Raw genomic sequence first — 15,853 nt, 5'->3', positions numbered from 1 at the left:
CGACGTAGGATTTATTTTTTTTAAATGGTACCATAGTTATAGGTCTATCTAGCAGGAGGCTGAGGGGTGCCGCTGGCCCCTGCCAGTGTTTTTACCTCAGTCATTATGTTGATGTGCATGTTGGATTTTCTATTATTAATTTTTTTTACTCTTAGGTTTTTACAAAGAAATAATTATACTTGACTTGCTACCCCCTTTATTGTAGTGTACCTAGCTGTTAAGTATGTGCATGTAAATATAATTTAATACCACTACGCCCTCAGTCATACAGCATTACCAAAAATTACATATCTACATTTGCTAGTTCATTAAGACTTTGTGACATACATCCATACATGGCAGGTGTTTTACCAAATTCTGACCCTTCAATCCCTAATGTTGCTGAAATGATGGCTTATCAGACTCGGCAATGATTTTCCAGTTTTGCTGATTCTAGCTTCGGTTTCCTTTCCTTAGCTGACCACCCAGTGTGGTCTGCTGCTGCTGTAGCCCATCTGCTGTGCTTTCAGAGATGCTCTTCTGCACATACTGGTTCCAGGAACCCGGTTATTTAATTCACTCTTTCAATCCTACCAGCTAAAAGCACACAGCTCACAGACCTTATCTGCTGACAAGGACAATGGCACAACTTGTTTACTTTCTGTTGGCCTGTATGCGAATATAATTGAGATTTTTAAGCAATAAAACATGTTTATTTTAGAGGTTTTTGTTTGGAACTTCAAATCTAAAATCACACTACTCTACAAATGACCAATTTAAGAATTATAACCATGATGGGAGTGCTCTTACTCTGCTTTTTGGCATCATCCTATGGTTTGCACGAGTGCCATGTGAAAGCTCTGTTTTCCCAGAATAATTTAGTGGATTTTCTTGGTTCATGTATAGAATAGTAAGGCATCCCTTTTCTGACCAGTAGGACCACCACGAGTAAAAACGGTTCATATAACCATCGGTTGACTAAGTATCAAGCTTTGTGGTCATGTGCTGACAATAGAAAATGAGCACGTATTTAAAATGCATTTTATTTTTCCTTTACAAGAAACAAAAGCAGACAAAGAAATAAGATGAAGGGGAAAGGAAGTGGAAAACCAGTATATAAAGAGATGCAACCTCTGGCGTCCTGAAAAAAATATGTACAATTCAAAATAATATCCATATAAAACATGCCACATACAATAAAAATGATCATTATATTTATTCATATTCCCTAAAAGTATCTCTGCTGTACAGATGCAACATCTTTTTTTGTATTTTAAAGTACGTGAGGTTAAAAAGAAAAAACAAAATCAAATTATGAGCAACCTTTATTAAATTATAAGATATGCAGAGAACTTAAATTAAGTTTCAGAGAAGTTAAAAATTATTCAGGCGGAAATCCAGTGAGCGGCATAATGTCTCGTGTTCTTCCCTTGGAATAGAAACATACCAAAAAATATAGATATATATGTATATATATATATATCACTGCTTCGGATACTTGATCAATATCTACCACTTCAGAGAAAGTTTCTGTTATACTACGAGAGTGCAATTCATTACCAGGTTAAGTATGGGATTAACTTTGATTATTACATCATAACATACATCAGGCCAAGTAACCATTTCACAATGTTAACCAACACATTCACTTCTATAGGGAAGATATTAAAGGAAAAAAAAGAAAAAGCAAAACACTAACAATATTCTAGGGAATTCAAGATTTGTCCATTCAAGACTATATGAATCCAATTTTGACCGATTAAAGGGGGAGGTTTTGGTAAATCAACAAGCAGTAGCATAAATAAAAAGAAAAAAAATAAACATGAACAATATTACATAAATACAAATGCTATGCACCATTGTACTGCTTTATGCAAGAAGTGATTTTTCCATGTCTAATTAACGACTCTCTGCGTGAATCCAAACAGCCTCGTTATCACGTCGGCTTCTCGTCGTGTCCGAATAGAGAATCCCGGACATTTTCCTCACATCTATTTTTAACAAACTCACCTGAAAGCTTATAGCAAAAAACACTAATAGAAAAAACAAGTAAATGCAAAACACTCTGGTTCATATACATAAAGATATTAGTTTGCCATTTTACATATATTTATATTTATGTACAGCTTTATCTTTGTTAAAATGATATCCAGTGGTTGATTTTTTTTTTCCAATTTTATTTTTCTACACTTTTGACTTTGATTACAAAGGGGCTGGATAAAGAGCTGTTGTCCCCCCCTCCCTCAATGCATATAGTATATTTACAGTTTTTACAACTTTGCATTTTTAAAATCATGTGAGGTCTTAGGTTAAGGGAAGGAGGAACCAAAGTAGTATGGGAAGGTGGAGTTTTAGTAAAGCTCCCTTTAAAGACTTTTTTTTCTCATTATTCTTACACAGAAATGAAAACAAATGCCCTTTTTTCCAATAAGTCTTTCCCTGCCATCAGTTCAGCCTCGAGGAGACAGTACCAGCACTAGAAAAAGCACACTACAGGGGAAGTAGAAACACTGCAGGCTGTACTCAGGCAGAGGAAGACTTACTACAGTAAAAGTTTAACAACAGTCCATTAAATAATACAGAGAGAGGAAGAGGCATGATTAAAGTTTAAGGTTGACTTGTTGGGGAGTAAAAAACAAACAAAAAAAGAATTAAAGAGAAAAAAAAAAAAAAAAAAGCACTGAATGGGGACAGTAGTCATGCATCTGCTGGCTCCTTTTTTTCCCAAACAAGTGGAACTTTCAGGTGTGAAACAACCAGCTAATGGGTACTTGGTTAATTTTGGACCTGCGTGATCCTTGAGCCATTCACTCAAACTCTTACTGTCTTAAGCAACTCAGAAAAAATAAATGCGGATGTTATTGTGCTTTCACACAGCTAATAGCAGGATTTTGTTTTTAGATGCATAAATAAGAACACAAAAGCAAAAAGCTACATCAATATCCAGGATGATTTGGTGGCATACAGAACACCCACTAAGCTTCTGATTGTGACTTTAATGCAATATCTTATCAAAACTGTCATATAGTTCATCTGTATAAATAATTCATGAATAATAATTATGTTGGCTCATTATTGTAAATCATCATCAGCATAGAGTAGATAGAGCAAACCTGCTGCTTAAGATTCCCTGCTTGTCCGAGAAGGCTAAGCCCATAAAAACAACCCTCCCACCCCCAAAAATCACCATCGCGCCCCCTCCCCAACCCCCCGGAGTATTTCCACAGTAGCAGTTAACAGTTTTTATACAAAGCAGTCACTTCTCGCTAAATCAGTGAGGTAGACTGGGTCCAACTAACCCACCATGGGACTCCACACAGTCAGAACATCTGGTGCGACTGAAGCCACAGATCAATAGTATCTTACATTTTTTATATTAACTTACTTTTTTCTCCTCTTTTCTTTTTCCTCTCTCCATCGATCACATGTAGTTCTCACACAGAGCCACATCAAGATTGTCTAGCTAGCCAATATCCATGTTGTCGTTATGAGTCATTGATGGGAAAGTGCCTTGTCTGGGAGGTAAGGGGGGGAGGTGTGGTCAGACGGGACAGGAAATAGGTCCGACTTAAAACATTAAAAAAAAAGTGTCCTTAGTTCATTCTTAACATTTTTAATGGCTTTTTTTTTGTCGAAGCTCCAGATGAGCTCTGTACTACGAGTACTGATATCAGAGGGTCAGAATGTTTTGGTAGATGGTGAGGATCATTTTCCAGCCACTGTAAGCTTATTGAGACCAGAATAGTTGGGAGGGTTTGAAGTGGGGGATGGGGAAGAGGAGGGATTTGGCTGAGGAAAGGGTGATTCAACTACTCCAAACACGAAAGTTAGTCCCACCATCAAGCTTCTGCTGATGAACGGTGGTCGGCTGCTTTTATTGATTAATGCTCTTCAAACCTTTGGCTACAGGTAACACTTTAGTCTTTTAATAGCGGAGGCCAGCCTTCCTCCATATCTTTATGAACAGCTTATGCACTGGCGATGTAGGATTTTCATAGGCTTTGGCGCAGGAGTGTTCTGGTACCAGCGAGAGGGAATTTTCCATCTTTCTGCTTTCTGGTTAGTTCATCCATTTTCGGCAATTCCAGGCTCCGCAGTGGCAAGGGATCTTGTGCTGATCGTCCTCAAAATCAAACTGGTAGTCGTACGTCAGCTGGAATTAAGAGAGAGACAGTTAAAGGCTGCAGATATAGTAGTAGTACAATGAAGGCTGTTTATTTATCACACCGCACCTCCTCTCCTTTAGGAATCCTTCGGCTGGAGATGATGATAATCTTGTCTTCTTTGTCAAACGTTACAACCTCAGCAACACAGTTGGGCGCACAGGAATGGTTGACATAGCTGGTGAGGAGAAGGGAAATGGGGGGGAAATCAAATCAATTTGGAGGAAGAAAAAAAACATAAAATAAGGGTTTAAAACAAGGCAGCCATGCACAAACAAACACTTACCGGGCTGGGCCACCTGTTAAAGTTGCATCGATCACTTGCTCGTTGTTGATACGGAACATGTAGATCCCTCGGTTCTACGGCAAAAGAGCAAGAGGGAAAAAAAGAAAAAAAGGTCAGACGTGTCCTACAGCTGTAGAAAGTTGAGCGGCACAGCAAACAAAGTTTCTGTACCACCCATTCTCCATCAACTGTTTACATTTGAGTACCTGCGCTTCATAGATCTTCTCCCGGCGATTGGCCACCTCGTTGCGTATGACAGTACCAATGTACTCAATAACCATCGTATGCTTCTCCAAATCCTTCGCAGCGTACAGCCCCAGGCCCTGAATGCGGGAACGTGCCAAGTACACGTTGTTCTTCCACTCAGTCTTCAAGCGCCGATACTGGGAGGATTTGGAGTGGACAAACTGCTTGCTGTATGGTGTGTTGAGCTCTCCAGTGAAGGTACTCTGGTAGGCCTTGGACACACTGGTGCTGTTAAGAGTGTGAGGCCTAAAAAGAAAGCAAAATGAAAGTCTGAATGCTTTGAATTTTACAGGTTTGAAGTTGTTTTGAAGCAAGTTACTTGTATTACATAGATGTTAAAAGCGTTTCATTTTTTGTATATTACCTCACCAGTCAACATATTCTGTCTGGAATTTGCCAATATTGGCTAACTCCGCAAAAATGTTAACATTTAGTCAACAAGCCTCTTCAACGTGATTCACATGGCTGTACAGATTAACAGATATGTCAGAACGTGTTGAGTGTGCAGCTTCTCGCTAAAAATAATGCTTTACCTCTTGCAGTGTGTGGGGACCTTGGGCTCTGAGCGAGCACAGCCAGTGGGATTAATCATGAGTGGGAGCTCCATCAGAGGGTGCCGGCCGTATCTAAATTGGTAATTCTGGCAGTTCTCCACTCCGGGCAACTAAAACACGACAAGTCAACAGTCAATGATCATCATAATGGACTTATAATGGCTATAAAGCTTATCATTTCTGGTCACATTGAGTTCAGTTTTTGTTGAAGTCTGTAATGCTCTGTTTTATTACAGTCTGAAACAGTTATCCAACCACAGATTAAATCAGTGAACATGGGAGATAAAGGCAAAATAAAAAGGGACAGAAAGTGCTCGGGACTCTTACCGACTCAGTGATTCTCATGACAGCGTGAATTGTAAGGCCATACATCTCCTCCCCTTTGATGTGTTCAGTGAACAGTTTCAACATGGATGATTCCTCACGAAGTTTAGCCACCTGCTGAACAACCCGGTCCCAGATCCCTAAAGACAAAAACAGCAAATTCAACTCTGTTCTTTAAGGTTAAGAAACATAACAAAGGGAGAATAGAGCACAAAAATCAGAAAGCACTTTTGTTTTACCTTCTGGAGTAGGGTCACGGTACTGTAAATCCTCCATCCCATGCTCCAGAACACGCACTTCAAACAGGGGGCGGCCATCATCTTCACTGATGCGGCAGCGGTAGCGGCATCGCTTGTTGGGTACGCGTGTGCTCCAGTAGATGCGTGTGGCCTCGTAGCCAACGGGGAAGATTGCAGTAGCTGAGTGGAAGTTGGCCATCTGGGAGGGCAGCAACTGGCCAATAGCGTGAAAGATGAGACTTCCGACACGGAACAGGTGGATACGGTCTCCTCGCTGCAAGATGCTGGCTATCTGTTTCACCTCGTCACGCTCGATGTAGACGCGGCGTAGGACCGCAAATGTGCTGAGTTCATCGTCACTGGGCCCCTTCAGTTTATGCTGGGTGCACAACATGGTCTTATCCTTAAAGAACATGCAGCGTGCCCGGATGGCACAGGCAAAGTGGTAGACATTCGGGCAGCGCAGTCTGTTGCAGCTGTTTGTGGCACCAGTTTTCTGGCAGTACGCACAAAGAGTCCGCAATCCGCGACGCAGGGCTACTTCCACGTTGATTAGGGCGCCCCCCTGTGTCTCGTACACCTCTGTGGACCACAGAGCGCAATTTAAGTGCACCCATAGGTCCACATCAATATTAAGCAAACGAGCGGGCCCATCTGTGGCACCATCGCCTTCCTCGTGGCAGAAGCAGCACTTGCGCTTATCCCGAGGCAGCCTTTCTGGTCGAAGAGTAATGCGCAGCCGTTCCATCAGTTCAGACACCTCACGGCTGTTTTCTTTCTTAGAGCCACCTTTCCGAATCGAGATAACAATCTGAAGACGCTTCCAGCGAATCCCCTTCCATTTCTTCAGTTTTGGATGCACCACCTCCTCATCAGGTGAGAGAGGCCTGCGTTGCTTGACAGCTTTAGGGGAAGACTCCATGGGGGTGGGAGAATCTTTAGGAGGTTGAGCTGGATCAGTGACCAAATCCTCTACCTCCTCCTCCTTGACAACAGCGCTCAGATGATCTTCAGGAGGAGCAGCAGGATCAGAAACTGCAGAGGTAGCTGCTGCGTCTGCGCAAGACTCTGGAGCAGCAACTTCAGGCTCTGTGACTTCAGTTGATTGAGCAGCATCAAGAGGAGGCTTAACATGCTGTTCAGGCTCAGCTGTTGTTTGGACATTGGTCGGACTGGAGGGAGACGGTGATGAGGAAGTTGATTTTTTGGAAGGTTCAGCGTCACTAGTTGTAACTGGCAGAGATGGAGGAGGATGAGGAGGAGACGGTGATGGGGGTGGAGACTCCTCCACTGGTATAATAGGAAGGTGGCGCACATCCAAATCATTTACATTGGTTGTATAGCAGTGCTGAACCGGTTTTTCTTCAGTCTCTGCAAATTCCTGAGAGCAAAATGCACGCAGGAGATGTAACGCTTTCAACACATGTAATAAAAAAGATTAAATGAGGCAATAGGAGACCTTTAGGGACCAACCTGTTTAATAAGTGCCAGAATGTCAACTTGTTTCTTCAGTGTACAGCCAGGTAGAGACACATCAAATTGCCTTAGCCACTCATCCTGACTAGGTGAAGCACCATCCTTTGTACACAGAACCCCTGTAAAACATAACATGGATAGATGGTATAGTCACTCTGCCACAATTTGTTTTAAAAACAAAAAAACCCAAAAACATTTAAACACCAAATTTGCTCAACTAACGTGCTTAAACTACAATCATGAGATGGGATTAATGAAAGACTAAATATTTACATTAGCAAATAATATGACAAGTCACTTTGAGGCAGAATTTTGAATGTCTTGACAGACTCGCACCCTTTAGGAACTCACTCCACCAAAAAAAAGAAAATAATAAAAAAAAGACATCAGCAGAAATCTAAAAAAGCTAAACCGTCAATTTATTTATTTTAGTGTGTACCTGATTGGCCAGGTCCTTTCCCAGGCCCATCTCCTCCTGACATTTCAGGGTTTTGGGGAGGGATAGTGACCTCATAAGTACCTGGCATTCTAATGTTAAGAAGCTGGGCCATGGCCATCATCACGTGATTTAGTTTCTGGAAAATATTAGTAGAAGTTTAGATTGCATCAATAGTTTCGGACATAAAAGCTTTTAAAGACGATATAAGATTATGATGGCTTAGTACCTTGGCTGCAGCAGATGACAACGTGAACGTTACAGACACCTCGTTGCTTTTGCTCTTATCCCAGTGGTTGGATGTTGAATCTACCTTGCCGTCAGGAGCTTCGAATTGTTTATTTTCTGTGAATGCTGTAAGCAAATGTGTAAATTCAACATTTGTCTGCATTTCAAGACGCAAACAGATTTAATATTTAAAATAAATAAATAAATTAAAAATGAGACAATCGTATAAATTCCAAGCAGGTTTCCCCATGACCTATGTATCCATGCAACCATATAAAACAAACTAACTTAGAATTTAATTCCCCATACAGAGCAGCAGCACTGCTACCTCAGCAGACCGTAGGATGTGACATGCTGAGTAGAATACCTGGGATGGCAGTGCGAGGTATGAGGGGTATGATAGGGGATATTGCCCTGTCTGTCTCCTCCTCTTTAGGCTCCCGCAGATGAGGAAAACGTGGAGTTTCATCTCCTACATTACTCTCAGGGGATGATGCTGGAATTATGCTTTCTGGAGCATCCTCATCGTCACTTTCCATCCTGTTAAAAGATATTTCACACATTTATAGCCTCTTTATGAAAATATCTATGCTATGGACTGATAACTATGCACAGTTGTCCTTGTGTACCTGATATCCTCATTCTGGTTATGTGGTGGTGTGGGGAGAGCTGCTAGAATATCTACACTCTTTACCTCCTCTTTCACAGAATCTGAAGGAGGAAAAAAAATGCAGCATTATAATACATTGCATTTAGAATGCAATTACTGCATAACTGTGGATTAATAATTAACAATAAATGTACCCATCGGCTCTTCAGCAGGCTCTCTGTTTTTCTGTCTCTCAGCCAGTTCCTCCCCAGCTGTTACGCCATTGAGCAGTTTGTGCTGTACTGATGGTGGAGGAGTAGGTGGCAAGGAAGATGGGGGTGTTGGGGGGTTGCTGAGGTTGCTCTGTGAATGCACAAACAATATGTTCTTGAAGACTTTGCTCTGAAATTACCATTATGCCTTATTCAAAATGTTGGTGGTGCACTGGCAGCTTAGTTTTACCTTAGTGAGTAACTGAGAGTAGTAGTCTGGGATATTGTCTAACACTGCATTTCCAAATGAGCCTTTTAGCTGGGCTTTTCCATTGGCTGGACTGCTTCCAAAAGGTGCAAAAAGATCCACACTGGCAGTGATTGACGGCTCCATCAAGGGCAGCAGAGAGAGGCCCTACAGAGTAAAAATCCATTAGAAAAAGAAAAAGAATCCATCTTCAGATCATCAGTGGCAAAATATCATTAGGGGGGAAATGTATTTTGACATTATTGTACCTGTTTGAGTTGTTTTAACAAGGCTTCAGCACTTTTTCCAACTTCTTCCTTCTTGTTTTTCTTCCGTGCATTAGGCCCTCGATCTCCAGCTGCCTTATTAGTGCGCTTTGGCTTTTGCACAGGAGGCCTTTTTGTTATCGATTGCAGATCCTGTAAAAGGTCAAGAAAATAAAACTGAGATTTTTCCCAAATATAACATCAGGGTAAAGAGTCTTGATGCATGCTCAATCATCCAGGTAAGTAAATCCCAAAAGGTTGAGTGACGAAACATTTCTCCCATTGAAAACGCTACGTCCAGATAAACAGAATCAACCTTTTGGGATCAGGCTAAAGAGAATGAATACACTTTAGGAAAACATACCTCCATGTTTCGTGGAGTCCCTTGAAGCTTTTGCTCAAGCATTGCCAGTTTGCTGTTGATGTGACCATTGATCTCACTGTGGATGCCTTCACAAGGCCTCTGAGCACCAAGCTGAATATTCTTAGTTCTTAGGAGTTTCTGCAGCAACTGCTGTCCAGTCTCAGATCTAGGGCTTTGAGTCACAGCAGCACTTCCAGCATTAATAAAGGTAGTGTTGTTCCCAGCGTTAACCATCTCCCCGGTTGCTTCATGCTTTATAGTCCCAGTAGGAGCTTCAGCTGCACTGTCACACTGGACCTCCCTTGGTTCCTGTTTAATATTCTGTATTGTCATTTTGCATAGCTCCTCTTGTTTGTCTTCTGTACCCTGCTGCAACTGACGCTGAGCATTTGTACCTCTCTGTGGCCCATTGGAAGTCACTGAAGCAGCCAGACCACTGCCTGGTGACTGAGTGTCTGCTTTAGGTCCTGGACAATCAAGTGGACTCTTAGCCCCAGGTGACCTGAGTGGAGAAGCCTTGACTTGGCTGTAGGGACTGCCCCTCCCAGCCCTGCTGTCAGCTATAGAAGGTGAGGAGACATGAGATGAATGGGGTGAGACTGGGTGGACTGGGCTCATGCCAAAGGGAGTTCTTGGAGAATATGCATGCGATGGAGAGCCCTGCACACGGCCTGCCATTAGTGCTTGCTGTTGGTTCTGGGTGGGAGTGGGTGGACGAATCCCCATAGCTTGATTAAAAGTGTGCCGTTGAGAATCCCCAGGGGAGTTGGCTAATGGCTGACGTGGAGATGCTGGCCTCACCATTGGGCCCTGGTCCATTGGGGAATGTGGCACCTGTCCTCTCATATGTTGCTGCATCATCTCTCCCACTTGGAGCTGCTGCCCAGAGACCATCATTCCTTGCTGTATCTGAGGAGCAACACCAGGTTGTTGGCCTGGCATACCTGGCTGGTGTTGATTTCCCACTGCTCCTGGATTCCCCATGACTCCATGTGACATTTGATGGCCTTCCATCCCCATCATTTGCTGTCCCATCTGTGGGAGCTGAGGCCTCAACTGATGTTGTTGGCCCTGACCTATTGGCATCCGCAGCATTTGTCCTTGTTGTCTTTGTGCAATCATGGCTTGGATGTGCTGTATTTGTTGGTTGGGGGGGAGATTGCGGAGCTGAGGATTCTGAGCAATAATGGCCTGGATGTTGATAGGGGTGCGGATCTGTCCAGGAGGAACACCAGGTCTCTGTCCCATCATTCCTTGCTGCTGAGCTCTCATCATACCCATTAAAACCTGCTGTTTCTGCTGTTGGGCCATGATGGCCTGCTGTTGTGAACTAAGACCCATCATAGCAGGTTGTTGCTGCCCTGGATGGTTGTGTCCTGTGATCTGCTGCGGCATGGTGGGGTCCTGTGGCTGCTGTGTGGCATTTTGAAGAGTTTGCTGTTGATGATGTAAGAAATCAGATGTTTTTCCTTCCTCTTTAATAGTCATCAAACTGGGCTTGTCAGTGGTGAGGGAACTTTGCCTCTGGACAGTGAGTGGAAGTTGTTGCTGCATACCAGTTTGCTGGTTCCCGACCAAACCCGACTGTTTCTCATGTACAGACTGGGGATTTGATTGTTGCTGCTGGCCTACATAAACCTGATTCTGGTGCTGCTGCTGTAGCTGCTGTCGTCCCAGGTCAGTTTGATGATCATTTGCAGAGCCTAGTTGGATCTGGTTGGGAGTAGAGGGTCCGCTCTGCTGTGGTGGGGTTCTTGAATCAGGGCTGAGGATACCACCTTCTTTGGGTCCTGAGTTTTGGCTCTCTGTAGATCCCTGGGGCTGGGGTGTGTTACTTCCTGCTGAAGGAGAGGAACCCATTTGTGGGGTAGAGGGTTGGGAAAGACCTTGCTCTTGGCCAGACTGGTTGATCAACTGTGCTGGTTGTCTTTGTTGTGTCATTTGCTGCTGCTGAAGGTGGGCTAAATTTTTTGTAATATTTTGCTGAGATGCAAGCATGCGTTGGGCCAGAATGTTCTGTTGTTGAGGAGTCAACTGGGCATGGGGCCCCCTCAGGCCAGGGTGACCTTGAGCACCAACCATACCCTGCTGTCCCATCATCAGCTGAGGCCTCTGCTGCTGTGACAATGCAACTTGTTGGTTACCAATTATTCCTGCCTGAGTTGATACCATGCCTTGAGAATGGTTAATAGGCTGGCCGCCCACAAGATTCTGTGATGGAGCCACAGTCTGGCCTCCAACCATTCCTTGTGCAACCTGGACCATGTTCTGCTGATTAGCCTGATTAGCTAGCATACCCTGCTGAGTGTTCACCTGTTGTTGTGCCATAAGTTGGTGCCCCATCATACCAGCCTGCGACTGATTGATTAAACTAGACTGTTGATTTGGGAGTGACACTGGTTGTTGGCCCATCAGCTGCTGTTGCTGGAACTTTGCCATCTGCATCCTATGCTGAAGTTGTCTTTCTTGAAGAAGCCTAGGGTCTGCACCTTGCACCCCAGGCCCCTGAGGAAAAAATCCTCCTGAAGGCCCAGGAGGACCTGGGACCCTGGCACCACTGGCTCCAAGAGCCCCAGAAAGCTGTGGCTGGGCTCCTCCAATAAAGGGCTGACCTTGGGGCATTCTGACAGGCATCCCACCTTGGGGTACCATGCCAGGATGTTGCCCCATTACTGGTGCCCCCTGCTGACCCATCATCATCTGACCAGGCATTTTGGGAAACATGTGAGAGGGCCCCCCCTGTGCAGAATGACCTTGGGTTATAATACCAGAGCCTTGCTGCTGTTGTTGCTGCTGCTGCTGCTGTTGATGCTGCTGCTGTTGTTGATGCTGCTGCTGTTGTTGTTGATGCTGCTGCTGCTTGCTTCTGTACTCTGCAATTAGATTTGTGTGCTCCTTCTGTTGCTTGCGCACCTAAAACAGAATATTTATGAGGACATCTGTATATCATGTATATTTGTATATCAAATGTGCCAGAAGCCTTTTTTGTGCAATGCAAAAATTGTTTTCAGAACATTGAACATCTACACACCTGGTCAAGCTGCTTCTGAATTTTACTCTGCTCTTCTGTGACCAACTTAAGTTTCTCTGCATCTGCCTCAGCAAACTCCCTGCCAGCCTTCTTAGCAGTGCGTTGCTTCGCACACAGTGCTTTGCGTGATTTGCGATGAACTCCTATCTGTTCTTCCAAAAATTTCAGTTGCATTTGGAGTAACTGCTGGGTATGAAGAAGCCATTCTTCGTATTGGTGCTGTTCAGCATCATCTATAGAAAAGAAATCACAAACCACCCTTAGCTATCCACAAATGTATGGAGACTGCAATAAAAAAAAAAAATGACTCAATTCAGCTCAAAAGGCAGTATTGGTCAAACATACTGATTATTCCTTGCACAAACTGAGGAGGGTTAGGCCTTGACTGGGGTGGATCACTTGTCTCTCCCTCCTAAACAGAAAAACGTGGCATTTAAATGATTCAGCTATCATCAGTTTTACAAATTAAATCATCGATCACTTTTTAAAAATAAACCAACATACCTTTGCAGGTCCAGATGCAAGTTGATTTGGATCTGTGGCTGGGGCAGAAGCCAGCCTCTGAGCAAGCAGAGAAACTTGTTGCCTGAAGAGAAAGCAAAACAGTGCTGAGCGACATCCACTTAAAAATATTTAACATGGGCCTCAGCAAACAGCTGTGCTAATGGTACAGTTGATCGTCTAATCGCAGTCTTTAACACTGAAGTCACCATTGCAGGCATGTCTCTGGCACATAGCTACTGCAAATAAGTGGTTGCTGAGCAGTTAACCTTGTGAACAGTGGTGTTAGGGATGCTACTTTTATGTTGAACAGCTTACAAGAGCTGGAACCAACAACAAAAACTAGATCTGAAGATAATCACAATCAACACATGCTCTGCTTTCTAGCAGCAGTTTAACAATGGCAAAAACATATCCATGTCATTTATTAAACAAAAAACACAAAAAACAAACACATTATTAGAAATACCTGTTAATGCCAGTGGGAACAACCATTGGATCCTGTGCCAACACTCTCTTAATACCCTGAAGGGCAACCATCTTTGCCTTGGCAATGGGATCCATAATGTTATCTGTAGCAAATTTGTCCAAATCTGCAATAATAGGCGAAATTAGTGGAAGTATGGAAAAACAAAAGAAAAAAGAAGAAGTTGTGACCGTGACAAGACATGAAGCTTACCTTTATCTGGGAAGAAGCTGTTGGTCAGAGTTGACTGTTTTACTGCTGGCTGCTGTTGTGATTGATGGCCAAGTCCTGGCTGGATCACTGGCTGGATCCCAGGCTGGATCCCAGGCTGGATCCCAGGCTGGATCCCAGGCTGCATCCCTGGCTGCATCCCAGGCTGCATCCCAGGCTGCATCCCAGGCTGCATCCCTGGCTGCATCCCAGGCTGCATCCCAGGCTGCATCCCAGGCTGCATCCCAGGCTGCATCCCTGGCTGCATCCCTGGCTGCATCCCTGGCTGCATCCCTGGCTGCATCCCTGGCTGCATCCCTGGCTGCATCCCTGGCTGCCCCCCAGGCTGCATCCCTGGCTGCCCCGTCCTCATCATGGTTTGCTGCTGGGCCATCATGTGAGTTGGCGGTACCATACCAGGTCCCATAAGCCTTTGCTGCTGCAACATGTGTGAAGCACGCGGTACCATCCCTGGCTGATTCATCATACCTTGGGGTGGTGGACGATGGTGGTGTGGTAACATTATTTGCCCAGATGAATGTTGATTCGGATGTGGATTTGGAATGCCTGAAAACTGTTGTGGTATGCCTCCTTGTTGAAGAGAACTGAGCTGTTGCTGTTTCTGTTGTTCTTTCTTTTCATGCTCCAGGAGATCTTGTATTAGAAGAGGCAGTTCACCATCTAATGAGCTCTCTACCTTTGCCAGATCTACAGCAGGAGAGTGCTGCTCCCCTACGTCAGGTAGTCCTAAGGGATCATCACCCATATCTCCATGTGGAGGAGCTGGAGGAAAAGGCAATGGATTACCTTGGCCTGGCAAGGGATATGGAAGTCCCCCTAATCGAACAGAACTGAGTGAGGCAGACTGGCTCTCACTTCGTGGAGTCTTTGTTGTTGGTGCGGTCACACCATGAGGCATGGATACCGCTTCTCCCATTTCAGCTTTCACCACAGTCTGTCCCGTTTGCAGCTGAGGCGTCAAACCTCTGTTCTCTATTTTAACTTTAGAGGCATCAGCAGTTTGTGAAGAGCGTGTTAGTTGAGCAGCAGACTCTAGTGCAGTAGAAGGGACTTTTGTCAGAGCCTTCTGCTCTGGCTCCACCTTGGCTTTGTCTTCCACTTTAACATGTGCAGAACCAGACGACGCTGAAGGACCCTCACTTTCAGCTTCTACCAGCCGCAGCTGGTCTGAGAAGACATCTTTAGGGTCTCCTTGGTTCAGTTCAGGATCAGTGTAAGCCAGCAGGTCAAACTCATCACTGTTGAGTAAGTCATCAAGATGTGGATCATTGGTTTCGAGGTTGTCCAGGTTGCCCAAGTCATCATCTCCTTTGTCAGGGTCCAGGTCAAGAGCCAAATCATCCTCATCTTCTACTCCTCCATCTCCTGGAGCATCGCCTAGCCCATCAAGATCAGGTTCTGGCAGTTCTTCTGCATTTTCTACAGCTGCAGGCTGGGGCTCTGTGACTATACCTGGTTGTGAAAGTCGATGCTGCTCAGTACTGGGAGTGTTTTGGGCCGAAGTAGCATTTTGAGGTTGCATGTGGGACTGCTGAGGCAGTAAAACTGACAGTCCACCCTGTTGTAACCCCTCTGTCTGAATCCCACCAACTTGAGCTATAGGAAGTTGCTGAACATAAGGTGTTGACATCTCTTGCTCTGGGACAAAGAGACGTGGCCTGGGCTGGGGTCCACGGGGTATAAATTGGTGTCGCAGGGGTGGCCTTTGCGAATTATGTCTCAACTCAATGAACTGTGGTGGCGGACCTTGACTCATTGGCTGCATGGATTCACCTCCGTGCCCTGGCATTATGGCATGAGTATTACCCATGCCTTCCATACCTTGGATATTGACAGCAGGGTTAAGATTGTGCCTTATGCCCACAGCTTCTATGCCAGGCTGAGGGAACCTCCTTGGAGCCTGGCCCTGCCACTGAGGAGGGAATGGTGGACGGGTAAACATACCCTGTGGTCTGGAAGATCCTGGCAGCCTGAAGAAAGACAAAAATATTTTTTTTTCCCCCCCCAAAAACAAC

At 44.5% G+C, this 15,853-nt stretch overlaps 1 protein-coding gene across 4 annotated transcripts in view; it reads right to left on the bottom strand.

The window, feature by feature from the left end:
• Window positions 1-1,006: 1,006 nt before the first annotated feature.
• kmt2d (lysine (K)-specific methyltransferase 2D) overlaps window positions 1,007-15,853 on the bottom strand; it is a 30,519-nt gene continuing 15,672 nt past the window's right edge. For all 4 annotated transcript variants that reach the window (XM_084918042.1, XM_084918045.1, XM_084918044.1 and 1 more), the window contains exons 35-55: window positions 13,821-15,808; window positions 13,611-13,734; window positions 13,145-13,226; window positions 12,986-13,052; window positions 12,641-12,873; window positions 9,610-12,522; window positions 9,249-9,398; window positions 8,983-9,147; window positions 8,736-8,883; window positions 8,561-8,642; window positions 8,299-8,471; window positions 7,933-8,057; window positions 7,707-7,842; window positions 7,265-7,386; window positions 5,792-7,172; window positions 5,556-5,692; window positions 5,208-5,338; window positions 4,635-4,920; window positions 4,429-4,502; window positions 4,212-4,320; window positions 1,007-4,132 (exon numbers count right to left, since the gene is read on the bottom strand). In XM_084918042.1, the coding sequence (XP_084774168.1) occupies window positions 4,040-4,132; window positions 4,212-4,320; window positions 4,429-4,502; window positions 4,635-4,920; window positions 5,208-5,338; window positions 5,556-5,692; window positions 5,792-7,172; window positions 7,265-7,386; window positions 7,707-7,842; window positions 7,933-8,057; window positions 8,299-8,471; window positions 8,561-8,642; window positions 8,736-8,883; window positions 8,983-9,147; window positions 9,249-9,398; window positions 9,610-12,522; window positions 12,641-12,873; window positions 12,986-13,052; window positions 13,145-13,226; window positions 13,611-13,734; window positions 13,821-15,808 (8,719 nt within the window). In that variant the 3' untranslated portion in view covers window positions 1,007-4,039. The remainder of the gene's footprint in view (window positions 4,133-4,211; window positions 4,321-4,428; window positions 4,503-4,634; window positions 4,921-5,207; window positions 5,339-5,555; window positions 5,693-5,791; window positions 7,173-7,264; window positions 7,387-7,706; window positions 7,843-7,932; window positions 8,058-8,298; window positions 8,472-8,560; window positions 8,643-8,735; window positions 8,884-8,982; window positions 9,148-9,248; window positions 9,399-9,609; window positions 12,523-12,640; window positions 12,874-12,985; window positions 13,053-13,144; window positions 13,227-13,610; window positions 13,735-13,820; window positions 15,809-15,853) is intronic.

This window comes from Perissodus microlepis, chromosome 20, assembly GCF_051167445.1.
Source record: "Perissodus microlepis isolate ML-2025 ecotype Zambia chromosome 20, ASM5116744v1, whole genome shotgun sequence".
Lineage (NCBI taxonomy): Eukaryota > Metazoa > Chordata > Actinopteri > Cichliformes > Cichlidae > Perissodus > Perissodus microlepis.
The sequence above is the reverse complement of the archived record's forward strand: the minus strand, read 5'-3'. Positions and strand labels throughout refer to the sequence as shown.